At 37.6% G+C, this 22,126-nt stretch overlaps 1 protein-coding gene across 1 annotated transcript in view; it reads right to left on the reverse strand.

Moving 5' to 3' along the window:
* Positions 1 to 5,352: 5,352 nt before the first annotated feature.
* Positions 5,353 to 22,126, reverse strand: part of LOC126188043 (failed axon connections) — a 151,130-nt gene continuing 134,356 nt past the window's right edge. Inside the window, exons 2-7 of the mRNA XM_049929476.1 lie at positions 14,997 to 15,199; positions 13,423 to 13,558; positions 13,202 to 13,339; positions 12,953 to 13,083; positions 12,579 to 12,759; positions 5,353 to 7,309 (exon numbers count right to left, since the gene is read on the reverse strand). Coding sequence (XP_049785433.1) covers positions 7,235 to 7,309; positions 12,579 to 12,759; positions 12,953 to 13,083; positions 13,202 to 13,339; positions 13,423 to 13,558; positions 14,997 to 15,199 — 864 coding nt within the window. The 3' untranslated portion in view covers positions 5,353 to 7,234. The remainder of the gene's footprint in view (positions 7,310 to 12,578; positions 12,760 to 12,952; positions 13,084 to 13,201; positions 13,340 to 13,422; positions 13,559 to 14,996; positions 15,200 to 22,126) is intronic.

Genomic DNA, 22,126 nt, shown 5'->3' on the forward strand with positions numbered 1-22,126 from the left:
CGAGATACAATTGGGGTGAGGGAGGAGTGGGCTAGAGCTGGTGCAGAAATCCACCACAGCAAGCCTGCACCAAATTCCCACTGCACTGTTGAAACCTTAGACACTAGTGCCATTTGTTATGGAGTTAAGATAACAAAAGATGACATTCTGTGAATGTCAGCAGATTGGATGTACGTTTGCTGGATATACCCTGAACAAGCTGAGGTAGTTCCTGCTGGGATAATTTCAAGTTAATAGTTTAATTGTATTAGGAATTTGCATCATTTCATAAGGTGCTCACAATAATTTACTTGATTTTCCTACCATTTACTCTTACAGCCCTTTGAAATGAGTGCTTAAGGTTTATTTTCACATCTCTCACTTTCTGGACAATGGTGCATTAAAACCATAAAAACTGATTCCTTTCTATTGTTCATCATCTAACTTAAGGCAACACAGTTCCATATAAATCTAAAAAACTGTCACAGATGAATGGGGCAGCCAGGATGTCTGGGTTTGTGAGTTTTAGGAAGTAGGTAGAAGGTAGGGGTGCGGGGTGTTTGTGGGGTCAGGAGGTTGATGGAGTCAGGTGAAATGTTTTGTAGTGGCCTAAGGTTCTGAGGATTCCTTGAAGCTCCACCTGGACATCAGGAATGGGATTACCTTGGCAAACTTTGTATGTAGCATTGTCTGAAAGCTGACAGTCCCTCAGCCACATACTCCCGACGAAGTATCACGGTCGTGGAACCCTTGTCAGCTAGAAGAATGACGATGGATCTGTCAGCCTTCAGATCACGGATAGCCTGGGCTTCAGCTGTGGTGATGTTGTGAGTATGATTAAGGTTTTTCAAGAAAGATTGAGAGGCAGGGCTGGAAGTGAGAAATTCCTGGAAGGTTTGGAGAGAGTGATTTTGAGGAAGAGGAGGTGGGTCCCGCTGTGATTGAGGACCAAACTGTTCCAGGCAGGGTTCAATTTGGATAGTGTCTTGGGTAGTTGGATCATTTGGAGTAATGATTAGGATTATTTTTCTTTGTGGCGAAGTGATATTTCCAGCAGAGACTACGAGTGTAGGACATTAAATCTTTGATGAGGGCTGTTTGGTTGAATCTGGGAGTAGGGCTGAAGGTGAGGCCTTTGGATACGACAGAGGTTTCAGATTGGGAGAGAGGTTTGGAGGGAAGGTTAACTACTGAATTAGGGTGTTGTGGTTCCAGATTATGTTTATTAGAGTTTTGAGGTTTTGGAGGGAGTGGAGCTTGGAAGTGGGAGATTGAGTAGATGGGGGAGACTGGGTCTGTGTGCAATGAGAGGACGACATCACACACATTCATGCCCGAGACAGGATTCAAACCTGCAACCGTAGCAGCAGCGCAGTTCCAGACTGCAGAGTGAATGAGGAAAAGATACATATACACATACATCTCAAACAGTTCAATATAAGTTACATACCATAGTTTTAGAAGAAGAGAAAGATCCCACTCCTTTCGCATATCAAAATTATGGAGCCGACATTCAATTTCCAAATGTACAGATGAGCTTTGAGAGATATTTGAACATGGATTGCTCAGATTATTATTTCAAGAATGTTTTGACTTTGTGGAAGGCTAATTAATACCTGTGCCTTCCCCATACTCTGAAGTGGCTAAACAAATGCTATGCATTCCCACCAATATCACTGCCAGTGAAACGCATTTTAGCATGCCAGGCTTAGTTTTATCGGAAGTGCTGCTGTCTCAACCTAGATCGCAGTGACATGTTGGTAATTCAAAACAATAAGTATATGTAAATTATTTTCTGAAGATATACAAGTATAACTCACAGAATCTGTTTAAATAGTCAACTTGTATGTATATACACAATTTTGTATTCAGCAGTTACTGTCAGAAATGATAGTCACATAGATGTCGTGTACTGTATTATGTTTCTTCAGAGACTGCTGCATTAACTGATTCTATTTCATGACTGATTTATCTCTCAGTTTATTTTACATTTAGAGAGTATTATCTCTTTCACTGAAGAGTTATGAAATAACTTTGGAAATTGAGTTTGACACAGAAGAGTAAACTTTTTACTTCTTGGAACACGTCCAACTAACAAAATTGCATCATTTTCCAATACTACAATCTTTCTAAACAAGATAGCAAGAAAATTCATAGATCAAAATATTATGAAGATGAATAATAAATTCATTAAAATGCATGTGTGTGTGCAGTTTTAATTGCAGGCCATTCTTGGTCACACTTTGTCAGTGTTTAGCTATGAAAACGACTGCTGCCTCACTCATGAGCACCTGTGCTCAACCCGAGAGCTTCTCACTGCTCCACAACCAAGTCAAAAGTCAGGAGCAATCTCTGTGGGCATACTGACCACCTCTAGTAGAAAGATCAGTAAGATCTTCATAATGGCATAACTGAAGACATTTAATATGTTTGTTCAAGTAATCATCTTAGAAAGGAAGAAGACTTTACTTTTACCCTGCAGAATCTAGTCATAGTCCTGCCTCAAACAGTGATTAATTTCATGATGATCAATCAAAATTAATTTTAATTTCTAAAGACATTTATGTTATGTGCAACATGGCTAAAGAGGATTGTTATGGAACAATGCAAGGTAAAGGCATCCTTAGGCATATATAAGTTTGCAGTACATTGTCTTGCATGAACATTCAGCTGTGAACAAGGTCTGTGCCCAAAGGATTCCACAAAATCTGAGAGTCTATATCATAACAGGAGATGAAACTTTGCTGCTTAGTTTTCACCTCACACATATCAATCAACTGGGAAGTTTCATCATGACCTGAAACCAGGAGGCAGTCAATGAAACACTCAACAGAATAATAATTTGTTTCTCTGGTTGATATGAATGTGTCATGACCATTGATTTACTGGATTGAGGAACACTTGAATGTTCAACTGCACTTAAAGTTGTTTGCGAGACATCTAGAAACTCAGGAACCTATAAAATATGTCAATTTTTCATCATGACAGGCCAGCTGTATAACAGAACATCGGCCAATTGATTATTTGATAGAAATCACAATGATGAACTGCATGTTTTCTCCAATCTCCTTCACTTCCAATAGCTGTCTAATCCTTCGAAACGTGTTTATCAGGTGCCAATATCAAAGTGGGAAAAAATATTTTCATTATTGGTTGAAATGAATGCGGAAATGCAAGTTTTAAAGGTAAATATTCTGAGAAACAGTAAATACTTACATAAAGAAATAGCTGACATCAAAAATATATACCTTTATTAGTGTCATGAAATGCTGTGCTTTGAGCACAGCTGTATGTGCACGAAACGAGGACACTGGGGAGACAAAGTAAAACACTTAGGAAATAATGTTAAGATGTTACAAGATAGACTGGTAAACTGAAGAACAATCATGGCCCTCAGCAAGTCAGTGAGGAAAGATCACTAATAAAGAAAATTAGATGAAGAGTCGTAATGGTTGGACAAATATTTAGTAGTGTGCTGTTGCTGGAAACTATAGATGAGAGGAAATTGAACTACTTTTGTAAATGTTAGCATGTATCATTTGCATACAGTGCAAGAGTGAAATTAAAAATACAACTGGCAGATATCAGTACTGGTAAGCAATACTTAACCAACTTAAGCACAAGTTACTTTAATGGCAAATGAAAACTTTGTATGAAGATTTTCTTGAACTCTACATGAGAAACATTCACATGCAGTAATACTTCTCATGACTAGATGGTTATATTTTGGAAACTACTTTTCAAGTAATTATTGGGATAACCTTCAGACCTGTCAAATTTGTACATATTTTCACATAGTGTAAATGAAAATTTCCTTCTCATTGACGATCATTTTGTGTTAAACTATTACCATGAAGAATTCCTTAACAACAATTCTAGAGCAACTCGGTAATGACTCGCATGGATCAAGTTGAATGCAATCCTGAATCTAGTTACTAATCTTCACACTGAAGTGAATGAATTTTTGAGGGGCCTTGATTGCTATTAAAGAAAGTTTGCACTGAATGTGTAATTTGTGTGTTAGTTTTTTGCACAAATGTCTGCAAACAAACTAAAAATAAATTCCAGAATGAAATTTTTACTCTGCAGTAGAGAGCGCACTCATGTGAAACTTTTTCACAGATTAAAACTGTGTGCTGGACGGAGACTAACTGGAGACCTTTGTCTTTTGTGAGCAAGTGCTCTACTGAGCTATCCAAGCACAATTCACAGCTTGTCTTGACAAACTAATTCTGCCAGCAAAGAAATTGACACAATCTGATAAAATACTTTGTTCAGGAACTATATACAGATTACAAATTCTTACTGGGTCAGGGCACGCATTGACACACAGCAAATGCAATAAATAAAACTTATTTTACTTCACTAGTGCAAGTGTTAAATGAAAAAACCCATATCCTTCACTGATCAAAACAACAACCAGAACTGCACATACCCTCAACGTACTTTGAGATAGAAAATGTAAGCTTAACTTACAACCAATCATTGGTTGGTAGATTCATGTTGATCTGAGATTCCTGTTTGGTCAGTTAAGTTACCTCCAACACAGAAAATCACAACACAATGCTGGTTTCAAAGAGAAATTCAAATATGATATCTATAATAAATACTGTCAGTTGGCTGGACGACTCCTTTCTGGTAGTGTCAACACACTCTTTAAAGCAATGCATTATTGTTGTTTTTGAATGTATTTTGGGAACTATGAAATTAGCAACTACACAATGGTTATCACAATGATGTACCTGTTAATGCAACCACAGTGACGAACAAACACATTTTGTCAGCAACATGAATTTTATGAACAATTTTTAACTAAAAAATTGTCCGGTCTTTTGTATTCTGCCAAGAGCTTTCCGGATTCAAAAATCAAATAATATCAAATACACTTTTAGTTATAGCAACAAATGAAAAGTTTTACTGGCAACAGAGCAAGAAACACAAATGTGTTAACCAAGTTTGGAACCTTATGTTCCAACTCTTAGAACTGTGGGAGAGAATTTAAAAGAAGGAAAAGATTTGGGAAACTTACATATGCTAACAAATTGTGAGCTACTACATACAAAACAGGTTAGAGTTTAATTCAGAATGGTGACAGGAAATATATTTATTTCCTGTCCTTCATAATTGTAACCGATTCCATGTGCACTACATATATATCACAAGAAGAGTTTATTCTTTATAGAGTTTATTAAACTACCAATGGCTGCATTGGCTATTCTTTCATTACTTTAAAATGACATCTACTGCTGAAAGATGTTGCTGTTTGGATGGAGCACTATTACATGCTACAGTGTATTTTTAAACTGCAATTGTAGTCATACTTTGAAACAAACCTAGATTACCATTAATATTGTTGACAATGAAACAAAAACAGAAAATCAAGAATTTTACCTTTATTGGCCAAATTTTAATTACAGTCCATAAAGCAAAAAAGCTGATATATTTATATATAATATATATAATATATATTTTTTCTATGAATTAAAGAGTATGTGGAGTGAAAGAGGGAGGGTATGCCATATAGTAATATAATTCTATGAGTATTTGCAATTCTAAAACACAGTCAACTGTTAACAGGGATTTGGTAAAGGAATGGGGGGAGAGAGATGTAAGATGTATATTCTACCCCAAGAACTGTTGGCAGGTTGGTTGAGGCAACATTAACTGCCAAATCATCCCCTGATATGCTTCATGGAGTCCAAAATGCCATCTGCAGAAAGGGCAAGCACCTCTTCCAGTTGCAGAATGAAAAAACACACATCTCCATATAATACACATTTTCATGCTGCACCACACATTCAATCTTTATTCACATGCTGTGACACTTTAAATTATATTTTAATAAAATCTTAATATACAGCTATGGCTACACTAACAAGCTGAAGTGGTTGGGAAGAAATAAGGACAATTCACATTTATTTAAAGTATAAACATTCTATATGCAGCTTTCATGCTGTACCAAGCTGCCTCAAAACTCACTGAACCAAAAATGTCATGATTCACTCTTTAGTGACACTGAGGTTTATAAGCATGTATTACCCTGTACAGTTTATCAGTCATTCCTAAGGTACCAAAAAGTGAAACAAACAGTACTATTTGGTTACACACTGTACAGAGAAAAACAAGCTCTTACCATCTCGTTGCTCAGTCATTTATCATTTTTTAATCTTATGTGCTCTTGTACTGTATGTGTGTATAAAAGTGTCCACTGCTTGTCTGGTCCCAAGAATCTAAAACCATCCTTCACAGTTGCACTTCCAGGGATGCCATATTTGGTTGTTTCACCACAAAGAGCATTGCCCCTCCCCACTTGTTTGCAGACTTTGTGAAACCTGCACATTAAGTGTCTTCATGCGAACATTTTACGAGGAGGAATAGTAGCTCACTTCATTCTCAAAATAAAATGGTTCTTACAGCTAACAAACATTTATATATGCAATTTTGTTTCTGAATCTGGGATCACTTGACCACATAACAATCACTCACAAATTTATTCAGGTGTGTGATGTCAATAACAGCAGTCAAGGACCTTCAAATGCTGTAGTGTACATAAAAGATATACCACTACAGCTTGATATAATAGTTACAATGAAAGGAAATTAAGGGGAAAATGATTCTCTATCTACTTACAGTATTTTCACTTTATTCTGGGCATCTCTGTCTTTCACATCATTCTTCTCTACTCAAAATTTAATGCCTTAAATCTTGTGCTGGCCAGCTCAGTCTAGAATCTCACCTTTTCCATTAAATGTAATTGTAAAATCTTGAGCCAACAGAAAAGGCTTCTTTTCACCAGAACCCTCTCCTTGACTAAAATCTATGATTCTACAAACACAATTATGTTGAAAAGTCTTCAAAATATCCAGATGGTATAGTGGAATGAATATTGGAATACTTTGTATCGTAGTAAACACATCTCAAAAAGTCGAAGAGGAAAACAAATCCATATTTCATATACTTTAAACAATAACTGTCATTAGTATTTCTCTTAATACACACAACTGTATAGAAAAACTTCCATAAAAAGCTACACAAATAACTCTCGAATTTTTTAAAAATTCTTATAAAATGGTTTTACAATTCTTTAATTTGTGTTGCACATGAACATAAAAAGCTCTTGTCTCATCGACTGCAAGCTGGTTGGCCGGCGGCCGAGGAGAGTTTTGATGCAGTGAGCTAAGCTGGGTCACACAACACACTTAGACACCAAATAAAGGACTTGGGAGGGACAGGGAAGGTTTTCTTATCACACTCTTCACTTTGATTCTTTTTCTTCTTTCTGCTTGTTCTCTTCTACATCTTTTTCAACTTCTTTCTCCTCTTTTTCAGACTGAAACAGAATTACCATTTCCATAAATGTGTAATACTGGATACACAATCACAAAGTAATAAATAAAACTCAAACCTGCATAATTAATTTTAACATATGGACTGTATATCACTTGCCACTTTGATAGTGAAAATGTGAGCAAAATAAAATAACTTTTGAGGCTGTGATTGCCAGAGATAGCAGGTACTATATTGTGTAAGGGAGATTCAAGTGTAGACACATGTTTATAATTTTGAGGATAGTTTGGGAGGCTACAGTGCAACAGCTTCATAAATCTGATTGAATAATAATTCCAGGAATTCAAAATGTTTTCACACATAGTATTTGGTGATGACTGCTGGTTTAAGAATCTTGCTCTCCTCCAATGCATCATGAAACACAGTATCATATCCTGAACATTAATGCTAGATCAGCAGAAGATATGTAAAATGATTGTTGTTCCTTTTTCTTGAATTTAGTATCAATTTTTTGTTCATTTATGAAATGTTTTAACTTTTCATACTTTCTTCTTTACTTTATGATGATGTGTTATGATTTCAACATTTTTGACAGTTCATTCAACATACCTAGAATGGCAGACAGGGTCAGTTTGACACCACTGTAATATTCAAGTTTATGTGGATACACCAACAATGAAGCTGCAAATACCAGCAATCGTGCAGAGTTCTTGCTACTCATTATTCCATTATGGCAGATGCACATTCCATTCTGACAGTTCAGATCATTTCATTCACATGACTTTCTTTGGCAGTTTGAGACTTTTTGAACACATCTCAGAAGTGTTGACTTTTCTGATGAAGAAACGTTACATCTCTGAGAACTCCAACATTGAATTTGAAATTGACTTCACTGATTAAGGTGAGGGTTTGTATCTGAGACAAGTGAAGATGAAGACACTGAATGATGTTAGGGGAGGGGGCAGGAGGATTCAGATTCTAATTTAAGTAAATCCTTACAGCAGACCCAACTGAATGCCTCTACAATGATGGAAGCAACTGAGAGATTGCCTAAGTTTAATCTTGTGGCAGAATGTTGGCTACGAATATTCTAAAGCAGAGGAGGTACTACTAACACTATCTGCCAGCTAGTAGACGACTTGCCGGTGCTTTCCACACGATTTTTGACCCTGCAGTGATACCTCTCAAAGAAACACACAATCAAATGCTCGAGAAGTGCTAGAAAACAATCACTGGACTGTGTCACTTTACCTGGAGAAATTTCTAGCCGATATATATGCTTGTGGTGTCATTTGTACAAAATAATGTGTGCATGGCTGATCTTTAGTTGCCTTTTTCGAAGCCCACTATTATGAATAGTGGTCCTACTTCATGAGCTGCTTAGATTTCTCCGTTCTGATTAACTATGAACCCAAGCTGTATACCTACCAGCCAAAAAATTCACTCTTGTCTAAAATTTGGGGGAAATTGAGTGGAAAACATTTTTTCTACCTGTCCTGCAGAAAACAACCATAGATAAGCAACTTCTGACCAAGCAAATCAAGATGCAGTTTCACTGAATTCATGTTCGACAAAGCTGACAAATATGGTCTCAAATTCCATGGGGGGGGGGGGGGGGGGGGGGGATGTCTTAAATGTTTACTAAATGAAGTTTCCCCGCACCTCAGGAAAGAGGACATGCACAGCTGCAATCACTACATGACATGATTCTGCATCTGATGGAGGAGCTATTTCTGAATCAAGAAAAACTTGGCAGACCTCTCTTCAAACAGCGCAAAGGAAACTAATTGGTACAGTGATTGTCTGTTGTGAGATCCCTGATGAGGCCAGGAAGCCAATGTTTAAATACACCAATACAATATCATTTCAGAAAGGCAACACAGGCTGCATCATGACTATAGCAAGGAAAAAAGAATGTCTTTCTCCCGAGAACACTGCATGCTGAAGTAGGTGAAACCATAAAAATCTACAATGGAACAAACTATGGAGTAGACATGGTTGATCAAATGACCAATAAATATACTATCAGGGTTGAATGTAGGAAAATGATGATTTGTCTTCTGCATCATCCTGATATGGCAGCAATAATGCATGCATCCCCTGCAAAACAGTCTATAACAAGAAATGACTAAAGGGAAAGTTCACATTTAAGTTGGCAAATGAACTTGTGGAAATAAAGAAGCAGGGAGGACAGAAAAGTGCCAGACCATCCACTGCAAAAACAGCAGGACCAGGAGCAACTTTGTTAAGTGCCACAAAGCCGCATGCGGAGAATATGCGTGTGAAACAAAAGTCACCTGCACAAAGTGCACTGGTAGAATAAAATGACTTTAGTGGAATGTCCATGTGTTAATAACATATGTGGGAGTGAAATGGGCAATATATACTAAGCACACCTAGAAGGTTCTACAAATAGCTATATATGGAAGTCTACAGTTAGGAAACTTGTTAGCATGAGCAAAGAAATTAGTAAAGTACATATGTATTAATTATCTTGTTTAATTATTATGTAGCTAGTGAAAGGTAGATATTAAGATGCACTAAATTAAGGTATTAGTGTAAATAAAATATGAAAATATTTGGTGCAGGGTCCAGATGCCCCCTTTCCTCCCATTTTAGGACTGTCAAAAATCTGTTCTAGTGTTTACCTTTATTGTTGTACTCTGATATGCAGATTAATCTTTTCAGCCTTACCCAATTGGGCTTAATTTCTTACACACTTCAAGCAAGCACAACTGACTTCTAAGAAATTAGCAGGTATAGAAGTATGAAACTTGAATTTCCCTTTAGATGGTGCTACCCATCAGTGTAGAGCCCGTGAGACTGCTTCTGCTGTGCCATCTGCTTCCTGCAACAACTGACAAAGAATGTCAGCTCACAGTAACACAAGTTCCACACATCAGTTTCTGTTTCAAACCCATAAACATGTCTAGTTTTGTGTCACACAAACTATGATTAGCAGACGGTATTGGTTTTCTGTTATTTGAAGAACACTGCTGCCAAATTGCATGTAATTCTTGCTGAAGCTTTGAATGAACCTGCTTTTGGAAAAAACTGTTTTGAGTGGTTCAAAAAATTCAGAAGTAGTGATTTAGATGTGAGAAATGACGAACACAAGAAACCATCGAAAAAATTCCGAGACTACTAATTATAGGCCTTATTGGATGATGGTACTCAGACTCCACAGGAACTTGTTGAACAATTTAATGTGAGGCAGGAAGCCGTTTCTGCACTTTTCCCAAAGCTTTCAGCTGATGAGAAAGTGAGAAAATGGATTACGCATGAACTGAATGAAAGACAACAAGCAAATCAAAAGGCCAATTGTGAAATGCTACTTGCCAGATAAAAAGGAAAGTAGTTTCTCCATTGAATAGTGACAGGTGATGAAAAATGGATACATTTTGAGAATCCTAAGTGTTTTAAGTCATGGGTGAATCCAGGCAGACCCGTGACATCCACTAGAAGACCGAATCGCTTTGGAAAGGAGACAATGCCTGTGTTTGGCGAGATCAGGAGGGTGTCATCTATTATCAGCTGCTAAAACTTGTTAAAACCATTAACACTGATCACTATCAACAGCAAGTGAGTGATTTAAATCAAGCATTACATGAAACAACTGAAATATGGAAAAAGGGAACACAAAGTCATATTGCTCCATGATAACGCTCCATCACACACACCAAAACAGGTTAGGAAAATGATCGAGGCATTCTGTTTGGAAATACTAAGGCATTCTTCTCATTCTCCAAACTTGGCTACCTCCAATTATAATCTGTTTATATCACTGTGACATGCCCTTGCTGAACAACACTTCAATTCATATGAAAATGTAAAAAAATGGCTCACTGACTGGTTCACTTCAAAAGAAGAACTTTTGGCATGGCATTCATAGCCTGCAATACAGATGGGAGAAATATGTAAATGGAACTGGAGATTATTTTGAATGAAGTGCTGTTTCAGTTTTAAACAGCAGACATGTAATTATTGTAACCAAATTCAGGTTTCATACTTCTACAGCTCGTAAACATGATAGTTACTACATTTTGTATGTACTTTAACAACTTATATTTGCTCATATTAACAATATACGAGAATTTCAGGTTTTTCAGAAATGAGATACAGTATCTATAGACGCACCACATTAATCAATATCATTGTCTTGCAAAAATTTTGTGAAAGAAGTACTCTGTTAATTCTCAAGCATTTTTAAGTACTGTAGTAACCTTTGTTCTATTAGGCAATGTTACAGTGCAAACTTCTGCAGTGGAAGATAATGTTCTATCTTCACTGACAATATTTGCAGTGTATCCAGCTCTGGACCCCATTGGTATATATTTCTTCCGAGACTATGACAATAATTTACATTCTTTTAATTCAAAAACTCAAATTAACATTTTATATTTGGTAATTTTTGCAAATACAATATCATGTTAATGATCTAGGTGACAAAACAAATTAGACAGCTACAGACAGTAGATGAAACAAGGATCTACTTGATGACAACCTTGTAAAATTTGCTCCTGTGAGAATATGAAGGAGTCCACAACTAATTAAATACAAAGTAGTAGACTTAACACACTCTTATTTGGATGTACATTACAGCTGTTATTTATGGCATACTGAACAGAAACTTAGGAACTTTTCAAAGGAAGCAATTTCAAAAAACCAATTTGCATTCACACTTTGTGTAAAGGGGGAGTGGTGTGGGTTTTAACAACAAAAATGCTTCAAAGTTGAGGGGGAAAAGGGGGGGGGGGACAGGGAGAGGGGCCAGGGGAGAAAAAGTTTATGGCAAAGAGAGTATACAAATAAAATGAAAATGCAGAAATGAGAACAGACTGACATTAAAAATTTGAGGAATATGTCATGGATTATACTAAAAGGTGAACAGTGGTGGGGCATGTTGCAGTTCCACAAACTTATGTATTGAGTGAGGCATGAAATGTCTGTTTAGGAGGTAATGCAGAAAGGGGGTAGGGGACGGGCAGGGGCAGCCAATATCAGTACACAATTTAATACACTACATGGGCTAGTGCATGGAGTAACAACATATAATCTGTATTCATAACAATGGAGGAAACAGAAATATGTTAGCTAACTTTTAAGTGTTAATACAATATTATAAAAACCAAAACAAGAAATGAAGTTGTTTGTTTCTTTATTATGTTGCCTCATTTGATGCAAGAGAAATGGAAAATACTACTACTACTACTACTACTACTACTACTACTACTACTACTACTACTACTACTACATTACATCTGATGTCAAAATTAATATTCATCTTTTAAAGGCTAGTATTTACACTGTACCTTTTCTTTCTCAATCTCTTTTTCAATCTCTTTATCACCCTCCTTGTCACCTTCCTTCTCATCCTTCTCCTTTTTCTTTTCCTCTTCCTTTCCTTTGCTCTCTTTCTCTTCTGGTGGAGGTTTAGGCAGGTGAGAGTTCAGATCTAGAGTTTTGCAGATCTCTTCCCAGTCAGGGAAGCACCTGTGTTCAGAAATTAAATTTCTACGATTATGCACAGTTTCTCGCAAAATATACTTCAGTTATCCTTGTAGTAATATTTTAAACCCAAGAATGAATATTATTAGCCAATAGTTTAGTCAAATTTCTTCCATTAACACAAACACTTATCTGAAGCATAATATATATTTATTGCTTAACATGACTGATATATTACCTTTCTTTCATTCTGTTCACATGGCCTACAAGGTTTGCACAGTTCTCTTGCATGTAGTCTCTTAGCGAATACTGGACCTCCTTTTCGATGAAATATATCTGAGCCAAGCTGGAAAATGCTACAACGTCCAACTGAAAAATATAAAGGCAAAATTAAATTAAATGTGAATCTTTAATCATAGCATTTGTGAAAGTCAAGTAACAAGCAAGTTCTTTTTTTTTAAAAAACAAAAATGTAAAGAAAAATTACCGTCGTCGGCTCATCTCCGAAGAAGAAAGGTTTGTCTGCCAACATATCTGACAGTACTTTGAGATCATTTTGACCAAATTCGATGATTTCCTCAGGCTTGTGTACACCAATTCCTTGAGCTTTCACTTTCTTGGCTCCCTGAAACATGGAAACATTTATTTTTATATAAACTGCCAACAATGTACTTAGATGTAACTAAGTTTATGTTCGTGTAACTTTACCTTGCGAGCAAAAGTGAACTTGAAGAAGAAGTTTAATATTCCATTGGGGATTTTTGAGCCAAGGGCATGCTGCAGGTTCACTTTATATCCCTTGATAACATTATCTGGGTATTTTGTCCTCCACCACGCAACCACCCTGTAACATTTTAATTTGTTATGATATTCTTACTTTGTGATTGTGTGCCATGTGATGATACCTTACGTCATTATTTAATGAATGAATGAACATTTAGTACATAGAGAGAGAGAGAATAATAGTAACACATTATTTTGCCAACTTTATTGCAAATTGTCCTCATAGATGTCTAAAATTTCCTCGATGCAAAAGTGTGAGTCAATTCAAGGTGACTACATTTTTTCTGAACCTTTCATTTGTCCACCCTATTGCCACAAATATGGTAGGATAAAATATACAATGTGTCTCCATTTCTTGAGATGGTATCAAAGAGAAAAATATGACTTGTATAGATGTGAAGTACAAGAAATAAGAATGCTCCAGAGCAAACATGTGTACATGGGTTGGACGAAACAAAAATTCAAATAACTCCCATAGTTTTTTGCTTAAATATTTAAAAATCACTAAAATAGAAAATTATTTACGATCTGAATTAATGGCTAGTAACTGAATTAAACTAAGATAATATCTGTTGGTGAGACAGGTTTATATGCTTATCACATCACAATAGCAAAGACTGTTTTAAATTTATTCCCATTCTGGCCAAAATTGTTGCATTTGAGACACACTCAGCTCGTCTAACAATGCAACATAGTGACTCATTTACTATACTTTTTGTAACAGGGCCTGCAATTGACAACTAAGCATCCATAAAACCAGAATATTTATTACTATTTAAGTATTTCTCACCAAGTTTCCTTAAAGAAAACTTATCCAATATCACTCTGGATGTAAGTGTCATAGTTGTACCATATTTTGGCATCCAGCCAAGTAGTCATCAGTGATAATGTACCAAGGTTCTACCGCATTGTCCACTCTACATATACTTTCTGCTTCCCCTCCTGGTCTGCATGGGAGCAGGGGCATTGCTGCATACTCCTCTGCGAGTTTGGGTCCATGCGTGCTCTGCCAGGACTACACGTGGTGTTGTTTGTGATAGTTTAGACAAGTGTCTAAAGCAACTTTCACTGCACTTAACTGGTTTTATTTACTTCTACTTTATTTTATTTTATTGGCAAATGAAAGGCCATTTTGCCTTGATAAATTTGTAATTCACCAAATTCATTAGAAAGTGAAATACAGAAATAATTCCATGTTATGCAGCAGACTGTAACATTACTAGAACTAAATTGACCAACTACATCGTGCTGAAAATGTTTAGGCCCTGAACTGGATCACATTAATATTGGCATGAGTAGACTCTACTCTACATCTCTAACAGGTCTATTCAACAAATTAAACCAGGGCCACAAAACATTACTGTAAGAATACGTGTCAGCGCAGTGTTAACTTTGTTTCACCCACTGACAAAATTAATGTGACCGTTCAACCAGATATGAACTGACATCTTTACATATACTCAGCTTCTGTGGCTAGTGAAGAGGCGTTTTACACTTACCAAACTAAATGATTCTCAATCATTGAGATCATTGCATGAGAGACATTCTTCTGATCATTTGTCAGACCTGCATCCAAGTCTTTCCCAAATCTTTGTCCCAGCTCTTTTAGGATGATGGTACTGTCAGCAATTTCTTCACCATTCAGCTCCACAAATGGCAGCTGTCCCTTTTTCGACCGGAACTTCATTTTGTGATCAACATTCTGGAAAAGAAAAATATCTTACAACAGGACACTTTTTTACATCCTTACAGTTAATTAGACAAAAAGAGCCTGTGTTCACCATGTTGTGGCAAAAACAAGAGACCTGAATAGGATTAAAGAGTTTAATACAACATGATGGATGGGCAGTGTTTGAAGGCAAAGTGATTAGTCTTCTGGTGACTCAATGTATGAATGAATCACCCATGTGTGTTTCAGAAGACTGAAGTTCAGAATTTGGTATATTTGTTCTTGCAGGCATATATTTTAAGAGTATGTTTGTACATTTAATGTTATATTTCCTGTATCTCTTTTGTGTTCCTGAAAAGCTCATCCTTTTAGATGATTCACATTAAGTGTCCATTACAGATGCATCGATCTTCACCTAGTCTCCAAAATGCTCCTTCCATGTAAAGGATGTTTACTGTGGCCCTCTATGGAATAGTACTTCTACAACAGCAGTTTAAGTGACACTATATTTTCCTGAAGGTACTGTAATGTTGCAAGGTTGGTTACTAACATCACTTTTTGTAATTATTTCATACAACATCAGTCCTATGAAGTTTATTGCAGTTTTTGTCTGTTCCATCAAAAATTAAGCATCGAAAGAAGCTTATACTTAGCATCTTCATTTTATCAAAATGAACTGTAATTTTCTGCAAAGTGGTTAGTATTTCATCTGTTTCAGTCTTAATACAAATTCCATTCCCCACAAAAGCAGTTTTTTCATTACTCTGCTGATTGTTTGCAAGCAGTTATAGCGTTCACTTTACACATCCTTCTGGGCTAGTACACAAAAAGTTATAGCAGAAACTGACCACATTCTAGGAAAACCCCGAAGGCTTTGTGGTTCTAGATTAGATTTACTTTCGTTCCAATTGATCCATAGTGAGGAGGTCCTCTAGGATGTAGAACATGTCAGAAATACAACAATACAAGACAAATATTTACAACTAAAACAAATAAGCTAATGTACCATTTCACAGGTCCCAAGGGGAATGATTGTCATTTTACAAATACTAATGGACTGAATTTAAAATGAAGATTTTTATTTATAAGGTAAACACGTAATACAACTACTATAATACTTATTTGCAATGAACACACTACTGCACTGAAATGGTGCAGAAGTTAGATTGTACTTTATATATATAATTTTACACAAATCAGTTGGTTTTACTGAGAAATTCATCAATGGAGTAGAAGGAGTTTGCCACCAATAAATCCTTTAGGCTTCTCTTAAACTGAATTTCATTAGTTAAGTTTTTTATGGCTGCTGGCAAGTTATTGAAAATGTGTGTTCCTGAATAATGCACACCTTTTTGTATAAGACTAAGTGACTTTAAATCACTGTGAAGATTATTCTTATTTCTAGTATTGATTCCATGATTTGAGCTGTTGGTTTGAAAAACTAATTTCCAATACTTTCTCTCCCAAAGATGCTAATCCAACAAGATATCCAAGTAGGATATTGTAAGCAGGAGAACGATACTGGTGTATTTCAGGGTTGTATTAAGTTGTGGCAGCTTCTTCAGTTGTTTGATATTGATCACAATGGGCAGTGTTTGATAAGATGTAACTGTGCTCACCTGAAGCACCAATGTCAATGTTGTGGCTTGGTTCAGATAATTTGTAGGCAGTAGAGGGAATTTTCCGTAACTTCTCAGCTTACAGTTACAAAATTCTGTTACTACAGCTTACAGTACCTAAGCTTTGAGGGGAGGAGAATCCAAAAGTTTTGTAGTTATGGTAACATTGTGAGTACATTTGCTTCTACTCAGTATCCACTAATCACTCAATTCTCCAAACTTATGTGTCACTGCATCAGTGCCAGCTGTAAGTTTGGTTTGTAAAATTTTTTTCTGGTTACAGCCATACTGACATTAACATGCTCTCTGAAAGTCTTGCTTCCAACAGGAAGGAGAAAATTTGTGAGTACAGTTTTGTGTTAGAACCAGAGATTATCATGGTAATTCTGTACCCTGTATGTCTTATTTGCTTGTTACTTGTTAACATTGCACTTAAGTTTGAAGGAAACAGATTTATGTTGACTTCACCCCAGCAGTCACTAATTTGTTGTAGAGCAACTGTGAATGCCATGACTTATTTCAGGTAACTCCATAGATTTCCCTTCGCATTCCCTTACTGCATCCTCGTCCCTGACATTTTTCTGTTGTGGTGCCATTTCACTACAGCGGGGGCAGTGACGAACTGAATTTTAATGCTTGTGACAAACAGAAGACAAATCGTAACGCCTATACTACTACGGGCAGGAGGTTAGAAATTTATTCTAGCCTCCTGGAGTACGCGGCTGTAGTGCACGCACGACCGAGTAGTTCCGTCGGCTTGTGCTGCTGCTGCGCGGAATCTCGCCGGGACGTGGCAGAGCGGGGCGGGATGTTGAGGGCTGGGGGAAGGCGGCTGCTCGCGCCCGGGCAACGGCCGCAGCCCGTGCTGCGCTCGTATTGATCGTGCTGGCCGCGCCCGCCCAGACGACGAGCAGACGGCAGGCTCGGGAACAATGCTAGCCGGCGCTGGCGCGGGCGCTCCAGCAACAGCCGCGGGCGCGCGCGCGCTCTACTGTTTCCATCGACGGCGGGTTTTCCGCAGATTTGCACGCCATATTTTTCGCAAACAGAACAAGTAGGTTCGATGCGAAAACTGGGCATAGCAAGTAATTGCGATCGCATCTACCAGTTATTTGGAATGGAGTACTTTAAACTCGAAACTGTATGTTGTAGGTGACTAGTCCATCACCGACACAATTTTGCGCTACAGAGTAATGTGATATGAATATTAGTGACTTAGCGGATAACATTTGCAGTTTCAGTATTTCACACAAGGCATTGTTCGTTATGTGGTTGTGTAAGCTGATAATTTTATTAATAGCCAGATCTATCACGTCAAGATATCAGTCGCGTGCAATAATCGTTAACTAAATATAATTACATAAAAAGTCTGCTGGGCGAATTTGATGAAAGTAGCAGTCTGACTAGTACTCGGGTCATGTCACACGAATTGGTACTGGAAAACCATTATCCGTAATTCTATGAAATTTAAAACCTAAATAATCATCTTGTGGTGCAGTTCTTGTTGTCTCCGTGCTTGCTGAGAAAATGGGATGAGTAGTTCCGCCTTATGAAAGACACCTTTTTGTTTTGTTTCACCCATACATGTTTCAGCACTTTTGTGCTTCGTCAGTGCGATCTGTTTTTTATTTTTAACTGTAAATTTGTTAGCATTAACATTTGTGTTGTTTACAACATTATGTAGAATGTTGCATTTATAACTTAATTGGTGAAAAGTTGGTGTAAGCATATGGACAATAACATCATGTAAGGTATGTTAACTAATGCTTACATCCACTTTTCGCCAATTAAGTTATAAATGCAACATCTACATAATGTTGTGAACAGCACAAATGTTAATATGTTAAATTTACAATAAAAAAATAGAACGCACTGACGATAGCACAAAAGTGCTGAAACGTATCCGTGAAACAAAACTAAAAAGGTGTCTTGCTTAAGGCGGAACTTCTAATCCCATTAACACCTAAAAGGCTGTTTTAGGTCAAACGTAGCTGGGACTGCTGAAATGTGTGGATCAGTGTCACAAAATACTGACAGGGGCATCGATTGCGTACAAACGGCAAGGCAAACTATCAGATTTTTCGCGCTGAAGACAGTGATAAAAAAAAGTCGAACATGTGAACTGACTCAGGATAAGAACTGAGTCTATGAAACCTAGCTACAAAATCCCCAAAACTTTTTCTGGGTGGAATCGATAAATGATGTGAAACCCCCTAAATCGACGTATCTGAAGTCTGTAGATACGGGATTATTAAGAACTGGTACAGGAGTAAAATGTGCTGCCAGCCTTGAGCGGAAATGGATGAAACCTTGCTAAATCATACAACAGGCAGCATATTCGGTCATTCAGTTTGCAGTCCTAGGTAGAGCGCGATGCTCCTGTGTACAAAGATTTGGTTGAGTGCTTATAAGATGCTGTTGCCACCAAATTTATCTGATCAGCTAAGTACAGTTTTCTATGTAAATGGTCGCAGTAGCTGATGGATCACATACTATACGACATTTTTTCCATGCCGTCAATGTTACTGTTATGTTTGGTTCTCAGTTGCAGGACTTCAGGAGGTTAACTTTTTTTCTGTTCCGAAGGGCAGACAGTGCCATAAAAATATCCTGCTGGAGTTTCATTTAAGTTTCATGTTGACAAAATACTGTGAAGAAACGGGACGCCAGATTGTTCTGTCCCTACAGTAAGACTGGACTCGTGTTTTAGGTTTTATCGATATTTTATTTTATTGCTCATCACAGCGTCGTACATCATACGCTACAGTCACGATAATTCGTGCATGAATCGACCCCTTCTTTCCCGATATTGGGTCCGCGATTAATATTTGTTTTTCTAATCTAATTGCTGCTCTCAGATGTGGAAAGAAAGTAATACTCTATCGGTGTGTGAATATCGTGAACTCATTTGTATGCATTTTTAGTTTCATTGCTTTGTGTATCGTGTGCCTGAGCTTCCATTCGCGTCAACTCAAGTAAACACGCCATAACTCATCTGCTCTTCCTTTTTTACAGTGAAATAATACTGTGTGTAAATTTCAGTCTGCTTCGTCTTTTTATCGAGAACTAGCCTCTTACGCTTTCACTGTATTTGTAAGTTTTGAGTTCACACAATGAATGATTTCAGTTACAAAAGGATAACGTAACATCCAAAGAGAACGGCCTGAAAAAAAATTTTAACTATGAGAATGTGAAGAGCGAAGTGATTATGATTGCAGAAAGCTATGCTAATACATAGGTCCTCTTCTGTGACACGAAGCTGAATTACACGAAGTTCATGCAATTAAGAGCCACCAAAATAGGAACTTGGAAAAAAAAATCAGATTCCTCATTGATGTCTAATTTCGCATCAATCAACTTGGGAGTTCAGATTCTCTCGGACGACGCTTTCGTGCGCACACGAAACAAAGAAAAAAATTACATGCAATCTGAAAAACAGAAGATGGCAAGCCAGCTGTGCTGACGCTCGCCTGGCATTTGGTTCATGGGTAACTTCATTTGGAGAGCAATCATTAATGTCGCTGGTTGTAACTTCTGAACAGTTTCATTTCGCATCATGTTTGTCCAAGTTTACATTGCATAGTTTATCACTTATCACTTCTTGCGAGTTTTAGCTTTTTAACAGCATCCAACACGATGAGCAGAGTAAACAAGGTACACAAAATACGAGTAGGAAACCATGTGGAGGCAAAAGTACTTTTGAAGTTAAAATTTAGTAAAATGTTCCTAAGCGTGAAAACGCCAATTTAAACGCCCAGGTCGGTAGTGGTAACAATCAGGTGAAATTTTTACGTTGTTTAATGAGAGTTGTAATGGTTCTTTATTTACGTGACCATTACGGCACTCCAACCCCAGTTCTCGGTACCAGTAATATCGTACTACTGTTCTGCGAAGTAACAGACATTTGTGACAATATTCACATTTGGTTTCATTAATGTATAGGCACTCCGATGTATCGATATATTACAGTGATATGGTTCTTTTGTGTATTCATTTCTGTGAGACTGTCATAATCTTTGACTTAACAGTTTTGGCGCGAATGCGCACAGGGCAGTCTTTGTTTCACTTTGCAGAAGTTAAGTTGTTACTTCGCTTCGTAAAAGAACAGTCAAATCTTGTGTTTGGTTAAAGTGGAAATTAAATATATGAAGACTGATACAAAACTTTTCTTGATGTGACAATTAAGAATTTACAAGAAGTTTAATAAAAATGTGGATCGCGAACACCAAGTCAAAAATTATTTCTACCATACCATTGTTCTGATCTGGGATTGTTTGATCATTAAGAATTTCCTGAAAAACTCATTTGTTAGGTCTTCAAATATTGCTAAAATATAGATCTGGACCTTCTAGCAGTCAAAGTGGAATCACCCTAGAATCAACAAGATGAGCCATAACTTCGACGAAATCTACGTGGAAATCCATTTAAGATAAGTGCCAAAATTAATTACTTTTTTACAGTGACTTCATTATTTCTATTCTGCCGATACCATCCACAGTCAATAGCCTTATTGTTGCCCGATAAAGCTAACATATGCTGCGTGAGCAACATTATTAATCTGATTTCTAACCTACTTTGCAAGTGGTGGTATTGTTAGAGTGTTGACGGCGGTGCAGTGCGTGGCGATAGTGATGACCGAGCCAGGAGTGGAAGCGGCACTGGTCTGACTTGTGATGGTAGCATGGAGCACCCAAAATTTGGTAAAGAGGATCGGACACAGCAGTGGCAAGTGAAGTCGGGAAGAGTGCAGTGGAATTCTAACAATAGGAATGGGGTCACTTTAAGAATCCGGCTTCGTTTACTTGTATGACCTGGAATGTCTTAATACGCGCACCCCGCGGCACGAACGTTTAGCACCTTTGCTTAACTGAAGAGCCACGGCCTCCACAAAGGTGTCAGACATTCCAGGCAGCTGGTGGCCGGACGTGTACCGCTTTCCCGGGCTGGCACGCGCGGCATACTGACACAGCTCGCGGCCAACAGCAGTCACGAACCCCGCCAGTCACGCACCCTCTGCTCCAAACATAGAACTCCCCATACCCCTTTCTGTTCCACCGCTTCTCACGTCACTTTAAGCCATCGGCCTTCACTGACCCGATTCCTCGGTTTGTCCTCTTGTGTCAGTCTTTCCCAGTCTGCCTACAACACCACACCCTCTTTACAGTTCATCATTGCCAGACCCTTCACATTTTACCCTCTGCAGTTGTGTGTGGTGACTGCCTTAGCATACGACCACCACTCTACTTTTTTCTGGTGAGGTTTTTCCACGTTTGCTTTCTCTTCCAGTACTACATTTTGGATTGCGACAATTTGCGTCTCTAGTACTAAAATTTCAGATGCT

The sequence above is a fragment of the Schistocerca cancellata genome, chromosome 1 (assembly GCF_023864275.1).
Source record: "Schistocerca cancellata isolate TAMUIC-IGC-003103 chromosome 1, iqSchCanc2.1, whole genome shotgun sequence".
NCBI classification, from domain to species: Eukaryota; Metazoa; Arthropoda; class Insecta; order Orthoptera; family Acrididae; genus Schistocerca; species Schistocerca cancellata.